Source organism: Phacochoerus africanus, chromosome 16 (genome assembly GCF_016906955.1).
Source record: "Phacochoerus africanus isolate WHEZ1 chromosome 16, ROS_Pafr_v1, whole genome shotgun sequence".
NCBI classification, from domain to species: Eukaryota; Metazoa; Chordata; class Mammalia; order Artiodactyla; family Suidae; genus Phacochoerus; species Phacochoerus africanus.
The window spans coordinates 7860014-7879498 of record NC_062559.1 but is presented as its reverse complement, the minus strand read 5'-3'; the positions used below and the strand labels follow the sequence as shown (position 1 = coordinate 7879498).

General features: G+C 41.2%; 1 protein-coding gene and 1 pseudogene across 1 annotated transcript in view; both read left to right on the top strand.

Moving 5' to 3' along the window:
- Window positions 1-7646: 7646 nt before the first annotated feature.
- The window catches only part of MGAM2 (maltase-glucoamylase 2 (putative)), an 89227-nt gene continuing 77388 nt past the window's right edge, over window positions 7647-19485 (top strand). The window contains exons 1-2 of the mRNA XM_047763393.1: window positions 7647-7752; window positions 10474-10553. Of these exons, the coding sequence (XP_047619349.1) occupies window positions 7647-7752; window positions 10474-10553 (186 nt within the window). The remainder of the gene's footprint in view (window positions 7753-10473; window positions 10554-19485) is intronic.
- Window positions 14862-15925, top strand: LOC125117496 (tubulin polyglutamylase complex subunit 2-like; annotated as a pseudogene).

Genomic DNA, 19485 nt, shown 5'->3' with positions numbered 1-19485 from the left:
GACATATTCCATATTCTCTCCTCTCCAGGCCACATCATTTCATTTGATCTTTTCATTGGTATGCCAAAATAAAAAATAACAATCCCAGCACTCAAAGAAGAAATCCATTCCTTTTCTTATGAAGAACATCTTCGTTACATTAATGCCCATAAGTACCTACAAAGACAAGGTGGTGATGGCCTTGGCGGATATGGTCTGTGTGTCACCAACATCCTCTCCCTGTCGCTGCAGCAAAATCACTGAGAGGTTTGCGTCTGGCCCTGGAGGATGGTGCTCTCAAAGTGAAGGGTCACACATATTGTTGGTTTCTGACCTGATGATTCCAACCATCGGTTTGCCTTGATCATTTGAGTTCTGCCCATAGCTAACTTCACCATGCCTTCTTACAACGGGAAGATCCTGGCTCCCAAGTTTGTCTCTTCCCTTCAAAACATCTCTGTTACTTTTTCACTGGACAACACAAGCATATGACCTAATATCTTTCAGTTGCTAGTTAGCAGGACGCGGTGGTGAAGCTAGCTATTTTCTATACTTTAGGAAACAGGTTCTAGCTGGGGTGGTCAGCGTGGTAATATGAATGATATCACAAGTGGGCACGGGATGTAAATATTACACAAAGAATAGAAAGATCTTGTGTAACAATAAATCTCCTTTCTTGATCTTTTGCCAAGATATTGTCTCAATTTGAAATGAGATCCAGGTGCGTTTCCCCTCTAACAAAGGTTCTCTTGGACTGGTGCAAAAGATAAGATGTGTATGTCATTCCAGGAGTTTATAGAGGCAGAAACCAAGTTTCTGTGTGTATGTGTGTGTGTGTGTGTGTGTGTGTGTGCTTGCCATGCACTGAGCATTTGAAGCAAACATGGACTACTATGGGTACTATATTATTTAGATACCATCAAAAGATAGCATACCCTCATATATTTCTATAGATAGAATATGCAGTATCCTATATAATACTAATATTCTCATTTATTGCTGGTGGGAAAGTAAAATGTTGCCAGTACTTTGGGAAACAGTTCTGCAGTTCTTCCAAAAGTTAGAGATATGACCCGAAATTCCGCTCCTGAGTATATCCCCAAAAGAATTGAAAATATATGCCCATACAAAAGTTTTTTCATGCATGTTCATAGCAGCATTGCTCATAATAAAAAAGTGTAAACAACCCAAATATACATCAACCGATGAGTGGATAAACAAAATGTGATATATCAATACAATGGGTGACATCCAGCCATGAAAAGAAATAAGATATTGATTCCTACAGATACCTAATACCTGCAACAACATGAATAGGCTTTGAAAACATGCTGAGTGAAAGAAGCCAGACATAAATGGCCACATGTTACATGATTCCATTCATATGAAATATTCAGAATAGGAAAATCCATAATATAAGCAGAACATAGATTAGTGGTTTCAGGGACACGGGAGAGGGAAGTGACCACTAAGTATATGGCTTCTTTTTGGGATGATGCAAATGTCCTGGATTAGTGGTGATCATTGCACAAGTTTGTGAATATACTAACAACCACTGAATGGTACACTTCAGAAGGATGAATGTTAGGGTATGCAAACTATATTTTAATTTAAGGACTTCCACTTTAGCTATCTTAAGAAAAAAAATTTTTTTTAAGATATTAGTGATTCGCTAAAACTCCATGAGGGCTTGAGCATCAGGTTTGTAAGCTACATGGCCAAGGACAAGAGCACAGTTACCCAGGGGGATAGTCCACTGCTATGTCCCTTAGCACACATCTGGCAACTAGCACCCCAACACAGAGCATAGGATGATACTAGGTCCCTTGTTTCTGATGCCTCTGAAATGATGTCTCTCCACTTTCCTGGATTCCACATGGCCTTTCCTTCTTCTGTCCGCTTTCTTCTGGATCACAGGCATATCTCATTGGCCAAGCCCAGGCAACTTGCCTCTACACTGGCTAAAAGGAAGACTGTGAAAATGAGAATTTCTAGCCTCTTCCTTGGGGAGGCAGAATTCTCAAGGTGAGAAGTTCTTTAAGTATTAGAATTTTTTTTTTTACTCCACTCATGGCATATGGAAGTTCCTGGGCCAGGGATCTAATCCAAGCTTCACCCACTACCCATGCCACAGCTGTGGCAACGCCAGATCCTCAACCCATTATGCTGGGCTAGGGATCAAACCTGCACCTCAGCAGTGATCCGAACCGCTTCAGAAACAATGCCGGATACTTAACCTGCTGCACCATAGTGGGAATTCCTAGACAAGTTTTTTGAAGATGCTGAGCAGTCAGAGAACATGACAAGTATGCAGTAGAAGTGTCTTCCCTTGTTAACATGATACAATTTCCATTTTAATGGTGTTTCTCTTATGAGACTAATGATGGGGTGGCTTATTTGAATTAATGCAAAACTCAGTTATACTAAAAAATTTTTTGAAGGTAAACTTGGAGAAAGGAATAATGTGATGAATGAAGCATTATTGTTCTTTTGCTTACTTATTCAACAAAGAGCTATATTTTTAAGAACATAGTGGAGGCTGGGCAGAATGCTAAGCACAGGGGACACAGCAGTGAGGACGATGGCGAAGACTCTAGCTCTTGAACTCTTTAGGCCACATGGACACACAGGCAAGTATAACATAGTGTGACAAGCAAAGTAATAGGATATGAACAGGAACACTGAAAAGGCATAGTTATTAGAAAAAGCCCCGCCTTCCCTTTTTATTAACAAATGGAGCTTTCTCCAGGTCACAAGGAAAATAAGAGCCCTTTTATGGTCTTTTGAAAACTGCACTCCTCTCCTCCCATTGCCATCAACTTTATAAGGCAATAAATCAATCCTGGCAGAAGGTGTCTACATCGGCCCAGTCGCCTTTGCTCAGTGCTCCTAAGAGGCACTGAAGGACAGACACAGCGCATAAAGAGATACGGCTATGAGGTGAGTACTTCTCCCCATGCACATGGTTCTCTGAACAAGTACCATCCCTTTCTCCTCGTAAATGTCCCTGTCTCCTTCTCTGCCATGTGATCTGGACAATTCATAACTTTTCCTGGATCTGGACTTGATTTTCTTCCCTTTCCACCATGAGAAGTAGGAATGAGACAGTGCATGGACTCACGGGCCGACTGGAGAGGGGAGAGGGGTGTGTGTGTGTGTGTGTGTGTTTGGGGGAGGGCAGGTGAGGAGGGTCTTGGTATGATATGTTCCTCTCTCACTGAGAGAAACCAAGGAAGGAATAAACAGATCAGCTCCTGCTGATGACTCCCGGAAGGTGGCATGAAGTGGGAGGAGGGCGCTTCTTTGGGCAGGAAGGGAGATGGTTCCCAATCATTAAGGCTTTTTAATAATAACTAGGCTTTTAATTATTCTTAAAACATTTGGTATAGAAAAGCAGCTTTGGGCAGGAAGGGTTTCTAAGCAGGGAAGAATTTCTAGCTTCAGGAATCCCTGCTCCTACCCTCTGCCTGGATGACAATAGTTCCCACGGCAGGAACATACCTGGGGTGGTCCCCCGAGTGACCTAAATCTCCTGAGTTACAGACGTTGAGCCTGCTTCCCCAGAGGACTGAGGAGCTATGGAAGAGGTGCTTGCTTTTGGTTTGTAAAGGTTAGAAAGAAAACTCTCCCCATGGAGAGAAACCATCTTGGAGAGGGAGGCTATTTGATGGACCGTGTGTCTGCTGTGGTCGTGAATCATAGGCTAAATGTGTAAGAAACTAAGTCAGGCATTGTGAGCGTATGGGGTAAGTCCCTCAGCTTTCTCGCACCGGCCAAAATTCCACCAATGGAGAGTTAGTCTCTAGATCTTTAAGCTCTTCAGTCTGGAAGACCCCGTGGAGAGGGAGAATACTCAAGTACCAATTCAAGAAGTAGAGCTTCAATTTTTGCCTCAGTTCCACCACTAACCATGGTTATACAAAATTCCTTAGCATTTATTGATAAAATGGGAATCGTGATGCCTGCCCGGTCAACCTTGATATAGGGATTTTATAGGAAAATAATAATATGGTATGGGATTAGACTAATCCTTTGGATAATTTAGACAAGTGGAGAGACCCTTGGTGGATTTAGGCACATAGGAAAGAAGAGTTAAGAAATTCCAACTTCAATCCCAAACCTCAGTCCTCAATTCCACGTCGGCAAACTGGCTATAGATCTTTGCTCCTGGCCCTCATTTCACAGTGAAGGCACTTCTTTTCTTGGCTTATTAAACATTAACCTAAAAGCTTCCTCAATTGAGAAATGAAGAAAGTGCCTGTAGAAATGGCCATGGCATTGGGCTGGGGTTGAGAGGAGCAGGGGTGCAGGGAAATGGAAAGTTAAAATAGAGGGAGAGTAAAAAAGAAAGCATGAGACAATTCTTTGCCCATGTCAACTTATTGATGATCACTGCATAAATATTGGGTTAGCTGAAATGTCGGAGAAGAGGCTGAGGACTGGGCATGGGAGGTGTCAGGAGACTTTTGATTACAAAGCCAAAGAGTTTGTTTTTATCTGGAGAACCACCAAAGTCTTGAGTATAAGAAAATGGAAACAGTTGTGTTTGTGCCAAAGAGCAGTCCAGCTCTTTAGAGGATTTGTGTTTAGAAGATTTCAAGAGCAAGAACAGTGGAAGCAGGGAGCCAGCAGGGCAGTGGTGGTGACAGTTCAGACCTGAAATTATAGCCCAAACTAAAGCATTTCCAGTAGGGACGGAGAAGAAGGAACACACTTGAAAGACTGAACTTGTAGCTGGCTGTAGGAACTAACAGAAAGAGAAGGGTCAAAAAGATACCTAGGTTTTCGGGAGTTCCTGTTTTTGTGCTTCAGAAATGAACCCAACTAGTATCCATGAGGATGCAGGTTCAATCCCTGGCCTTGCTCAGTGGGTTAAGGATCCAGCATTGCTGTGAGCTGTGCTTCAGGTCACAGATGCGACTCAGATCCTGCATTGCTGTGGCTGTGGTACAGACCAGCAGCTGTAGCTCTGATTCAGCCCCTAGCCTGGGAACTTCCATATGCCGTAGTTGTGGCCCTAAAAGCAAAAACAAAACAAAACAAACAAACAAACAAAAAAAACCAACAACAACAAAAACCCCACAAACAAAAAGATATCTAGCTTTTTGAAGAAATTGTAATTCTGTCCTTCAAGGTATTGATTATTTGAGAAGAAGCCAATTTGGCAGAATCGATGGAAGTTGGATTGGATTAGGATATGGGGAGAGATTATTTCACATTTAAACATGTTAAATTTGGCGACGTTTGTGGGAAATCCAATTGAGACTTCTAATAAGCAATTAAATATATGAATCCAAATCTCTGAGCTGGAAATACAGGTTGGATTGTCCCTCAGATATTACATAAAGTCATGTGAGTGGCGGAGATGGCTGAAGGAGGGTGAATCGTGGACTTATGATGAAATACAGGCAATGTTAACACTTAGTGAAAAAGGAGACTGCAAAGAAAACCAAAGAGGAGCTAGAAAAGTAGGTGGAAAATTGAGATCAAAGGATATCCAATGATCCAAAGGTAGACAATTTTAAAGAGGAAAGAGGAGGGAGTGGTTGATAGTTCTAAATGATTGAGAGATTGTATTCAGCAGCTAAGCCTTGAGTGACCTTGGCAGTGGAATGCAAGAAACAGAAACCATGCTGGTAATATATGAGGAAGGCAGTGCAGGCAGGGTGGAATTATCTTTTGGAAAGTTACCAAGAAAGGAAAAAGAAAGTAATAATGGTCTAGAGAAAAAAACAGTCATCAACAGAGTTTCGGGCAGCTTGGGATACAAATATGAGGAGAAAGAGCAAAGTCAGAGGGAGAGGTTGATAATGAAGAGAGAAGAAGGATAATGGGTGGAATAAGATTTTTGAGCAATTCGAACTGTGAGATACGGAGAGCAGATGGTAGGATGATACTTAGACAAGTGGAGGGAACTCTTCCATTGAGAAGAGAGGGGGACTGATTAGGACTTACCTAAATATGGATAATTTTTATGGAAAAGGTTGGTTTGCAAAGCAGGGAGATGAACTAATTTCTGCAAAATAGTTATCCATGATGTTGGAAATAATATTGGCTGAGAGTAAGAGTGTCAGTAACAGGTTGGGGCTTGAAAAGAACTTTGTGCTGTGAACTTTGTGCTGTGAACAAAAAATGAGAGGAGCTGGCAAGATTGTCAGCCTGCAAGCCCAGGATATTTGGGAGATTATGAACCCAGCAGTGTTTACATTAGGCCGAGTGCATAAACCCAGAAGGCAGATGTTTGGACGGGTCGTTCATGAGTGCATTACCATAGACTATATAAGGGATCAAAGAAGATGTGAACAATAACAGATACGGATGGGATGAAAGCCAGGAGAGGCTAAGAGATGAGAAGGAAATGAAAGAGAACAGAAGCTTTAATGTGATCAAGGACTAAGGAAGCAATGACATGAAAGGATAGAAAGACTTGACCGGTACACAGGAAGTAGCGGTAGGAGTTCAGAAGTGGAGCAGTTCTGGAGAATGATAGATTCCAGGGGATGATGGGGATGATGGAAATATGGGGATGATGAGAGTCACTGAAGCGCAGGGCTGTCATGAAATCGTCAGGCATGCATTATCTGCTATAGTTAGAGCAGAAGAATGAGAACACCTCCAGACTCTGACTTTATTTTGTAAATGAAGAAACACACATCCAAGCAGTTAAAACACCCATCGATCAGTGTGGAATCTAGGACGAGAACCGAAATTCTTTGATTCCCACTTCCCACCCTCCAAAATACCAACTATGTTAAAACTTGGGTCTCTGCATGATCATAGAGCTATAGTGAGCCACCAAACTTACGTGGATCTGTGTTGCTGTGGATACACAGGTAAGCCTTACACTGACAATCAGGTTTAGGTACATTTTTGTTACCAGAGTCAAAGGATTAGTGACCTCTAAACATTTAAACATCTGAACCCCATGGCATGGGAATTGGAATAAGACCCAGGTTCAAGTTTTGCTACTTTTCCCCTCCCTGAGTGGACCTTCTTCTCTCTGCCCAGGGAGGGTGTGAGGTCAAAGCGGCATCTAGAAGGGCTTTGTGAGCCATCTCAACCCCTCATCTCACTTCCTACTATACTCTGTTCCTCTCCTCCATCTCTCCCTCCAATTCTTTTGTGCCTGATATATTTTTTCCTTGGACAATACTCAGTCCATCTGCTGACAAAAGGGTCAAGAGTCCTAGAGGTGTTGGGTGCACTGACCGGAGTTAATTGGAAATGTGATGAGTAGAAACAAGTATTCTCAGGATTATATAAAGAGGAATGTTGATAATCAAGCATCTTGCAAAGGAGTTCATGCTCTAATCATGATGCCTACTATTCTTTTGGATTGATGGGGTTTCGTAACTTACTTTTTTAAAAAAATTTTTAAATAATTTTTATTTTTCCATTACAGTTGGTTTACAGTATTCTGTCAATTTCTACTGTACAGCAAAGTGACCCAGTCACACGTATATATACATTCTTTTTCTCACATGATCCTCCATCATAAGTGACTAGATATAGTTCCCAGTGCTATACAGCAGGATCTCATTGCTTATCCATTCCAAATGCAATAATTTGCATCTATTAACCCCAGACTCCCAGTCCATTCCACTCCCTTCCCTTCCCCCTTGGCAAGCACAAGTCTTATTTTAATCCTGTTATCTCTGTCCATCTAGATGGCGAGGAAGTTTAGCATATTGGAAATCCTTCTGATCATCTTTGTCCTAATTATATTGGCCGTAGATATCCTCTTGCTGCTTCTCGTGTTGGAAAATCCTTCAGGTAAGGGAGATGCTTCTGGCTGCTGGGATGGGAGGGTTGGTAATAGGAGATCATTTTTTTTCTTCATCCTTGAGCATGTCACCCATCCCATTGCATCATTCAAAATCGACACCCACAATTCATTTAAATAAATCTCCAAATGATGTGTTCTTTCTCAATGCTAGTGATATTCAAGGTGCCCTAAGTCCCATTGGATGCAAGTCTAACAAGGTGAAAAATTAGGCTTTCCTTGGAAGCCTGTCCTTCAACATGGAGTCATAAAATAATAGAATCTTCAAGGAGAAAGAACAGTTGAGGGAACAGTGCCATTACCTGATGGAAAAGGAAATCAAGTTACAGGGGCGTTAAGGGCTGATTAACTTGGCCTGTATATGTCAACTACAATTAGCCTCCAGCCCATATTCTGATTAAATAGCCATGATTTCTTCATTGATACCTTTGAAACTCTTCTCCCACAGAACCACCCAGCACAACGCCTTCTCTCTCCTCCACACACGTTATACTTAAATAAAAATACAATACGTGTAATACAAAAATCTATTCTTAAAATGACTTTGAGATTTATTCTGCTTGCTAAAGCTGACTTTGTAAATGGAGATTTAGTATGCCCTGAAAAGAACCTGTACGGATAACGGAACCCTACCTACTCATTCTCTTTTCACTGCTTTTCACAGTAAACATTAAGGTACTTTCTAAGAACAGTTATGCTTTTGTAGGATGATTTGAAAACCATTGCTATAATTTTAACCTATTACTGCTTTTTTCCTATAAAATGTGGGGGGTTTGGGGAGGTGAGAAAACAAGTCCCATGAGATTATTATCCAGGTATATATGAATAAGTAGTTTCTTTTATTTAGCGCAAAACTAGGTCTTCATACCTGCATTCATGCTAAACCATACTTTAATTTATGCAGAGTTGTTCCACTTTTAACTATTTTACATATTGGACTTATCTAAAGATGTTTTTTGAGGATATGTTTCCATGAGTTGAAAAGGAATTTTTTAATTTAATTCGTTGTATCTTCTTAACAAATTTTTTAGTGTACAATACAGTATTGTTACCCAGAGGCACAATGCTGTACAATAGATCTGTAGAACTGATTTGTCTTGTATAACTGAAATTTTATATATGTTGATTAGCAATGCCCCATTTCCTTCTCCTTCCAACCCTCAGCAACTATCATTCTATTCTTTGCTTCTGTGAGTTTGACTTTTTTTAGCTATCTCATGCAAATGGAATCATGCAGTATTTTCCCTTCTGTGACTGACTTATTTCATTTAGCATGACATCCTCATGTTTTATCCATGTTGCTACAAATGACCATATTTCCTTCTTTAAGACTGAGTAATATTCCACTATGTGTATATACCACATTTTCTTTTTTGTTGTTGTTTTTTGGTTTTTTGTTTTTTTTAGTGCTGCACCTGTGGCATATGAAGTTTCCCAGGCTAGGAACAAATCAGAGCGGCATCTGCTGGCCTACGCAACAGCCACAGCAATGCAGGATCTGAGCCATGTCTGCAAACTACACCACAGCTCACAGCAACAGCAGATCCTTAACCCTCTGAGTGAGGCCGGGGATTGAACTTGCATCCTTCCTCACAGATGCCAGTCAGATTCGTTAACTGCTGAGCCGTGACGGGAACTCTAGTATATACCACATTTTCTTTATCTATCCATTTCTCAATAGAACTTGGGTAATTTTTACATCTTAGTGAACAGTGCTACAATGAACTACGATGGGAATGTGGATATCTCTTTGAGATCTTGGTTTCAGTTCTTTTGGACAAATAACTAAAAGTGGGATTTCTGGATTACATGTAGTCCTATTTTTAATTTTTTGAGGCACCTCAACACTGTTTCCATAGTGGCTGGACCCGTTTGCAACTTCTCCACATCCTCACCAGCACTTATCTTTTATTTCCTTTAACAGATTTGAGGTGATAGCTCATTGTGGTTTTGATTTGAATTTCCCTGATGATTAGTGATGTTGAGCATCTGTCTATGTACCTGTTGGCCATTTGCATGTCTTCTTTGGAGAAATGTCTGTTCACATCTTTTTTTTTTTTTTTTGGCTTTTTAGGGCCACACTTGAGGCATATGGAGATTCCCAGACTAGGGGTCCAATCAGAGCTACAGCTGCTGGCCTATGCCACAGCCACAACAATGCAGAATCTGAGCCGTGTCTGTGACTTACACCACAGCTCACGGCAACGCCAGATCCTTAACCCACTGAGTAAGGCCAGGGATCGAACCCGAAACCTCATGGTTCCTAATCATTTCCTCTGCACCACAACGGGAACTCGTGTTCAAGACCTTCGCTACAGCTCATGGCAATGCCAGATCCTTAACCCACTGAGTGAGGCCAGGGATGGGACCTTCATCCTTCACCTTCATGGATACTAATCAGATTCATTTCCACTGGGCCAGAGTGGAAACTCTGATTGCACAAGATTATAAAATACTAAAAGCCACTGCATTGTACACTTTAAACGGGCGAATTTTATGGTATGTGACTTATATTTCAACACCGCCCCCAACTAAACAAAGAATAAATGTGTTTAACACTTGGAGAAGTGTTAAACAATCTATGCAAATGTAGATACCAGCTACTAGTGATCACTGACTGGAGAACTGGCTCAAAGTCTGTACACCTGCTTCCTTCCTGGAACTGTGATCACCCTACAGATTTTCAGCTTTGTTCCTTCATTTCTATGCAGATACTTCATTTATTCCGGAGTGCCCAGAAGTCCCTGAAGCAGAAAGGATAGACTGTGCTCCCGGCCAGAAAGTGACAGAGGTCAGCTGCCTGCTGTTGGCCTGCTGGGTTTCATTTCAAAGAAATGATGAGTGTGTGAGGCGGGGAGAGGGTGGTGATGGAGTGGCTGATGGGCCTTTGATTTGGTTGGAGTTCTTTCTTTCCTGCCCTGTTGAAATACACAGCAACACTAAGGAAGGTGGGGAAGCAGAGTAGGGTAAAGGGAAGAGGAGAAGGAACTAACAAGAATGTTGGCCCTTGGGGTCTCAAGTCCAGAGGAGAAGGTGAGTTCCCAGTGCTGCTAAGTGTGCCATGAGTATGATTCCAGGGATTGCCATGGAAAGGTTAAATGCTTGAGGGCCAGACGATGCGTTCCTTGGGAATAGAGGCCATCAGGCATACATGGATGACCGAGACACGTACAGAGCTCAAGTGACTTGTTATAAAAAGAGCCTTCTGAAATCATGTTATTGGCAAGAGATGAACATGAATGAGCTTAAAAAAATACTTTTTTTTTAAACTTGAGTAGCTTCTGCAAGAATATCAACTCTTTGAACCCTGCTTAGTGATGATTTAGTGACTTTATCATAAGGTGTGTATATTTAGATTTTATTTATTTATCCTGTATTCAATATTCTATGTCCCCAAATGTCCTATTGGGATATTAATTGGGACTGTATTAAATTTTAGGTTAAATTTAGGTAATAAGGACATAATAATTTAAAATCTTCCCATTTTAAAATCATAGGAAGTCTCTCCATTTCAACCCTCTTTGATATATATGCATATTTCTCAACCGAGCTTGTTATTTCTCTTAATATACATTTTATTACATATGCATTATGAAGTTTTTTTCATAGATATGTTATATACATGGTTTCTGCTATAAATACAATATATTATATTTTCTAACAGGTGCTTATTTTATTACTAACAGTTATCTTATATTTATTATATGTATTTTATATTATGTTTATATATTTATGTTATACCATATCATAACATACTATGTTAATTATATAATTGGCCAATGTAAATTTCCCACTGTTTCTAAGAAATTTTTTTTTTTTAGGGCTGCACCTGCGGCATGTGAAAGTTCCCAGGCTAGCAGGTGAATTGGAGTTACAGCTGCTGGCCCATGACACAGCCACAGCAACACAGGATCCAAGTTGTATCTGCAACCCACACCACAGCTCACGTCAATGCCCACTGAGTGAGGCCAGGGATTGAACCTGAATAGTCATGGATACTAGTCCAGTTCATTTCCACTGAGCCACAGTGGGAACTCCCTAAAATGGTTTTCGTGGCTCTTTTATTAAATATACAGTTATATACTAGGCAAATAATGATACTTAAGAATGAAATCTCTAGTTCATAGGATATGTACATGTAATATTGCAAAATATTTTTTCAAAGTATTTGAACCAGTTTACACTCCCTCTAGCATTATATATGAAATTTGTTTGCTCTATATTCTAACCTAGTCTTGGTGTTTTTTATTTTTTTCAATATAATCATTATGTGGTTTTAACCTGTACATTCCTAATGACTGATAAAGTTAAACACTTTTTCATATGCTGATGGGCTAGATGGATAATCATATTTGTGAAGTGCTTTTTAATTACTTTTTTTGGTCCATTTTTTTATTAGACTGTTCATATTTTTCTTTTTGCTTTGTAATATTTATATGTTCTGGATGCAAATCTTTTGTTAGATATTTTTAAGTATCTATGCTGTGGTTTGACTTTAACTCTCTTAACAGAGAGAGTTAATGAAAGATGATTCCTAATTTCAACAAACCCACTTTATCAATTTTGAATAGTTAGTGCATTTTGTATTCTATTTAAAAATTCTTGCTCACTCCAAGGTTAGAAAAATATATATCTATATTTTTCTCTAAAAGCATTATTGTTTCATCTTCTTCTTCTTCTTCTTCTTCTTCTTCTTCTTCTTCTTCTTCTTCTTCTTTTTTTTTTTTTTTTTGTTCTTTTTAGGGCTGCACCCACGGCATATGGAAGTTCCCAGGCTAGGGGTTGAATTGGAGCTGCAGCTGCTGGCCTACACCTCAGCCACAGCAATGCCAGATCTGAGCCGTGTCTGCGACCTATACCAAAGCTCACGGCAACACCAGATCCTTAACCCACTGAACGAGGCCAGGGGTTGAACCTGTGTCCTCATGGATACTAGTCAGATTCGTTTCCCCTGGGCCAGGAAGAGAACTCCTGTTTCATCTTCTAAAATTAGATTTTTAATCAATCTAGAATTGGCTTTTGTGTATGGTAACAGGTAGGAGTCCAGGACATTTTTTTTCTTGAATTTCTAATAGATCCATCACCATTTGCCGAAATTATCATCCTCCCCTTGGCATTGCAGAGCTACCTCTACTATAAAACTTTATTACTTCTTCTTTTTTTATCATTTATATATATATATATATATTTTTCTACTGTACAGCATGGTGATACTATTTCTTTATATGTGTGGATCTGTTTCTGGAATCTCTATTTTTTTCCATTGGTAGTTTGCCTGTCCTTTTGCCAATACCACACTGCCTTCGTTACTATAGCTTTATAAGATCTTGATATGTAGTTGTGTAAATCCTCCAAATTATTCTTATTTTTCTCCAATATTGCCTAGACTATTTTTGACTCTTTATGTTTCCGAATAAATTTTAGAATCAGCTTATCAGCTTCTCATGAAACCTACCAAAATTTTTATTCTGATCACATAAAATTCACAGATTAATTTTGGGAGAATTGCTGTCTTTACAAGAGTGAATATTCTAGTCCATAAATGTGACATATCCTTCTATTTATTAAGATTTTTATTTTTGATATTTTTGGTATAGAGGACTTGAATTTTTTCAAAAATTTTTCTTACTACCTGATGCTTGATTTTATTTAAGTGTTATTTTCAAATTTTAATTCTCCATATAGCTGTCGTTGGCATGTGGATTTATTTTTGAATATATATGTTGATTTTATTGATAAGTCAATTAAATTTACTCATCAATTCTCCTAGCTTGTCTATAGACTCTTTTGGATTTTCCTTATACAGCAATATTATCTACAAATAATGACCTTTAATATTTTTTCCAATATACATTTCCATTTTTCCTTGTAACACTAAACATATTTCTTCCTTCTAATTTTTCAATATAGCTTGAGATATTCTAAAAAGCAATACACAACTATAGTAGATTTTAGAGAATGGAAACTTCTGGAGACTGATTTTAACTAAATATAAGAAATAGCTTCGGGAATTCTCTGGTAGCACAGCAGATTGAGGATCCCTCGTTGTCACTGCTATATCTCTGGTTACAGCTGTGGTGTGGGTTCAATCCCTGGTCCAGGAACTTCTGTGTGCTACGAGTGTGGCAAAAAAAAAGAAAAGAAGAAAGAGAGAGAGAAAGAAAGAAAGAAAGAAAACAAAGGAAAGAAAGAAAAAGATTTGCAGCAAAATATTAACTCTAAAAGAGGAATTTCTGATTTTGGAAAAAGTTGGCTACCCATCATTCACAGAATTAAAGCATCTATCAGAGACTCTACCAAAAAAAATCCTTGAGTCAAATGGAAGTTGGATTAGATAATTTCCAAGTCAATTTTCAGTTCTCAGCTTCTATTAGCCAATACTTTCTGAATGGAAAATGACACAAAAATCAAGTTGGAAGACAACTGGACAGCACTCCTTAGAAAAAGTTTGGTGTTAAAGAGAGCCCAGCCCAGCCGGAGGATCAGGGCGGAGTCGCCTCTGCGTCCGGGGGGCGTGGTACCGGGTACCCGCCGAGTCCAGCCGCCCCACCTCCCCAGCCCCCACCCCCAGCCCCCAGCCCCTCCCCGCCGCGCTCTCAGGCGCAGAGCACTACAACTCCCAGCAGGCCGTGGACGTGACGGCGGCACCTCCCCTCTCCCGCGCCGGTCCCGCCGCTGCGCCGGCGGCGCTCTGAGCCGGGATGAGCCAGGGAAGAGATTCCGCCCCTGCTGCTGCTGCCCCACCTGGAAGAGCAGACTCTGGGCATCACCCGCATCCTAGAATCATCCCCCGTTTTGACAGAGGTAATCATCATAGAAGAGGTACCCGCTGGACGTCATATGTCATATGATTTTCTTTTTGTCTTTTTAGGGCCACACCTGTGGCATATGGAGTTTCCAGACTGGGTCGGATGGGAGCTACAGCTCCTGGCCTAGGCCACAGCCACAGGCACGACAGATCGAGCCCCGTCTGTGACATACATCACAACTCAGGGTAATGTCGGATCTTTAACCCACTGTGGGTTAAGTGGGATCGAACCCGCGACCTCATGGTTCATAGTCGAATTTGTTTCCGTTGTGCCAGGACGGGAACTCCCATATGATTTCTTCATGGGAACAAAAAAAGTAACTGCCTGCTGTGTGCAAATCTACAGAACTTTTACCTGATAACAGATGGCTTCCATATGACATGGAGAGTGAAGCTGGATGCACATACCATTCCTTTGAGCTGCATGGCAATTAACAGCATCTCAAAACTGACTCAACTCAGCCAGCCTTCCATGCACTCAACTCCTAATGCAGCAACTCTGGCAGACCTGGAGGACGATACCCAAGAAGCCAGTGAGAACCAGCCAGAGAAGCCTCGCTTTAATTCATGCAGTGTGATATTTGAGCTGGATCCTTGCAAAGGGAATGGGGAGGTTTTTCTTGTCTACAAAAGAGGAAAACCAGCAATCGCACAAGACTCTGAGGTCTGGTTCCTTAACAGCATTATACTGGCATTTTCTCACAGATACCTTTACTGCCTATTATTGCCTGCTCATCACCCACCTGGACTCGCCGCAGTGGCTGTATGCCTCCACCAGCTATGGCATTAGCCCACTGGCCAAGCAATGCTTCAACATGGATAAACCCATCGCCTACAACACTAACCTACTCACGGAAGAGACTGACTCCTTTGTGAACAAGCAAAGTGTTCAAGAGCAGGAACGAGACCTTAATCCCAAAAAGAAAGAGCCGCTACAGCCTGCAGGTGGCCAGAAAGGGCCCTCGGGGCCTCCTTCCACCTCTAAATCCTCCTCTGGCTCTGGACACCCTGTCCAGAAATGAGCACCCCACTTTCAGGTCCCCACCAGCCCCACAGCAATGATTTCCATGCACAGATGCTCCAGGCATGGCCTAGCCTAAAGAGTCTGTGTGGAACCAGAATCCTCCTCCCATCTGAGTGGCCCAAATCCTAGGCCTTTCCCTCCCACTGGCCTTAGCCAGGAGTGGGAAGGACAAACTTTGGTTTCCCCAAGTATCCTTCCCCCATGCTCCTTACAGCAGGTTGTGCTACCTAGTGCATTTTGAGGCTGTGGAGAATTTAAGGTCTTGTGTAAGTGTCTAAAGACATCTGTTAAGAGCTTTCTTCTCTTCCTGTTTCCAACCCCCAGCCCTCGGCAGTCGTTAGAGAAGTCTCCCAAAAAAACCACTGGGTTTGACCTAGGAGGCATTAGAACTGTGCTGTTCAATTGGTAGGCACGTTTTAAAGCAGCTAAATGCAAGCCATATTAAAAATGCAGTTCCCTGGCATTCCCGTCGTGGCTCAGTGGTTAATGAATCCGACTAGGAACCATGAGGTTGCGGGTTCCATCCCTGGCCTCTCTCAGTGGGTTAAGGATCTGGCGTTGCTGTGAGCTGTAGTGTGGGTCACAGACGTGGCTCGCATCCTGCATTGCTGTGGCCGTGGTGTAGGCTGGCAGCTGCAGCTCTGATTAGACCCCTAGCCTGGAAGCCTCCATATGCTGCAGGTGCAGCCCTGGAAAAAGACAAAACAAAAACAAAAAACAATTTCTCAATTATATCAGCCACATTTCAAATATTCCTGTGGCTCGTGGGTTCTGTATTAGCACAGAGACAAACAATTCTGTCATCACAGAAAGTTCTGTTGGGCAGCACTGTGTTAGAGTATTTACCCTTCCTCTGATCTGTTTGTTTTTGTTAGAGAGTATTGATACCTTAATTTGACAGATCATAATGTTCCATGATAAATCTTGAGGATACATTTGTATGTTCTTTATATCCTTCACAAACAAACAAATCTTGTTTTGCTCGTTTTCAGTTTCCTATAAAGTTTCTTATTTCCAGTTTTGTGGTGTTTGCACATTTGCCAGAATTATCTTTCTCACTTTTTTTTTTTTTTTAAGAAGAGGTGATTCTGCTATATCATTAAAAGACAAATACAAAACATAACAAACTCCCAAGCGCTGCTTTACGGGACCCCTCGTAAAGGCTTTGATGAAACCAGTCGCTACTAACAGGAGCTTTTCACCTGCTCAAGCCTGCTCATGGCTTATTCATGGAGTGGCAGGACAGGACAGAGAGGAACCAAGCTGTCACGGATTACAGCTGAAGTTGAGTCTTCCAGAAGCCTTTTTCTGCCCAAACTGGTCATTCAAAGGGAGAACAGGCAGGGCCAGATAAGAGATTGCAGCGTTTGGCTGCTTCCGCAAGTCAAGTCAAGGTTAGAAGGGGACTGAGAAGCTGTGGCATCTTCCTCTGTGGCAGGTGTTCTTCCTCTAGTGCTTGTGGAGGCCCTGGATTATTTCTAAGTCAGTCCCGTTCCAGCTCTAGATTCCACAAGGGGAGCAGCAGAGGAGCCAGGGGAGCAAGGGTGCCCTTCATCTCAGTAACAACTAGGTGGAGCCCCCAAAGGACTGTTGATGGAAGGGGATTCTGGTAAGAAAAGGCTTCAGACCGAGCGCCTCAGGAGGGGTACAGCAGTCGAGAGCAGGGCTGGCCACCAATATGTAGGACCCAGTGCAAAAGGAAGAGGTGGGATCTTCTGCCCCGAAATCGGGACAACGGTAGCATTAATAGCACTAAAACGTTTTTCCTTTCTTGTGTGGTATCTCTCACAACTCGTTACCATGGTTTTATTTGTTTGTTTGCTATTTAACGCTATTCCAAGAAAAATTAAGTAATTTTAAATTATTGGCAAAAACAGAACTTGTTATATGAGGTAACTGCTATCATCCAGGTATTAGTTTCTTCAGGTGTGTGGTGGTGTGATAACTATGGAAATGGAAGGAGATTGTATATCTCAAAGGTTGGACTTTTGATGTGTGGGATGCAGAAAGGGTTCGACAATGAAATAGGATTGTCAGGGCAGATCACATGTGAAAGTGGTGTTTACGTGACTGTACTGGACCGAGGTTGCTAGACTTTGGAATAATTTATGGCAAAGCAACTGACCTTTTTTTTAAACTTTACAGTTTGGGGTCAGTAGGGACAGACTTATCTGGAATGGATAAGCAATGAGATCCTGCTGTGTAGCACAGGGAACTATATCTAGTCACTTGTGATGGAACATGATGGAGGGCAATATGAGAAAATATATATATTTGTATGACGGGATCACTTTACTGTACAGCACAAATTGGCAGAATATTGTAAATCAACTGCAATAAAAATAAAATAATAAAATTATGAGGGAGGACGTTTAAAAAAATTAACTTTACAGATCTCACTTTCAGAGGTAGTAGAACTATTGAATGTCTCGCTCAGACTTAGGAAAATCAGTTACCCAGAAGTTATCCAGAACCCCCAAATTCTTTTTCTATTGATTCCCCTCCAAACTTTTTTTTTTTTTGCTATTTCTTTGGGCCGCTCTCGCGGCATATGGAGGTTCCCAGGCTAGGGGTCGAATCGGAGCTGTAGCCACCGGCCTACGCCAGAGCCACAGCAACGCGGGATCCGAGCCGCGTCTGCAACCTACACCACAGCTCACGGCAATGCCGGATCGTTAACCCACTGAGCAAGGGCAGGGACCGAACCCGCAACCTCATTGTTCCTAGTCAGATTCGTTAACCTCTGCGCCACAACGGGAACTCCAAAACTTTTTTTTTTAATCTAGAAAGGATGAGGCAGGAGTATGTTATACACATGGAGAATTAGTAAATACATGTAAGAAGGTGGCATGTTTGTAATGTGATTGCTTTGTTGATAATAGGCAGGAAACTGATTTGTTATATGGTTTTTCAAAGCAATTACACTAGATGTCAGCATTTGAAATACGTGTCAGTACTATGCTTTTTCTGAGTTGTGTTGTGACGGATTCTTTTGTTCTTTTAATCACAAGATATATCCTGGAAATATTCCTTTAATAAGAAAGCTTCAGAGACTATAGTTATGTACAGAATAAAATTTAAAAGTCCTTATTCATAATACTTTCCACCTCCAAATCCCTACCTCGAATCAGGTCAGTAAGTTATGTATCATTTTCTTGATTTCTCTATGCTTTTGCTTATGTTTATATGTATTTATATATATGGCACATATGTTTATTTACTTTTTGGTGTTTTGGTTTTAATACAAAGTCAATTGTACTAGATATCTTTTTTATAACTTGCTTTTAAAATGTAGGGCCATATTAGATCATAGATCATTGCTTGAGATTTTGGGGGGGTGTCAGTGTTTGAATTGCATTAAAAGATTTCTTGGCATTTCCTTCGTGGCTCAGCAGAAACGAATCTGACTAGTATCCATAAGGACACAGGTTCGTTCCCTGGCCTCGCTTAGTGGGTTAAGCATCCGGTGTTGCCACGAGCTATGGTGCAGGTTGCAGACGCAGCTTGGCTCTGGCATTGCTGTGGCTGTGGTGTAGACTGTAGATATGTGCAGCTTTTCTTGTTCAATAATTACTGCTTTTACCCGTTCATTTTTCATGTAGCTCTTATGGCTTTATTTTGTTGTTTCCTTGTTTCCAGTGTTGGGCATTGAGTTGTTCATGACATGTAACATGACTTTCTTCCTTTCCTTTATTCCTCCTTCGCCTTTTAGCTCCTTTTGGAATCTTCTAGTTGAGTGCTGCCGTCCATCAGTCCCTCGACTTACCCTTTCTCCCATACTTCCATTTCTTTATCTTTGTGCACCGTGTGCTGAGATAATCCTCAGCTTAATTAATAATAGTCTTCTTGCCTTGACACTTTTTTTCTTCTCCTGTTTCTTTGTTATCTAGT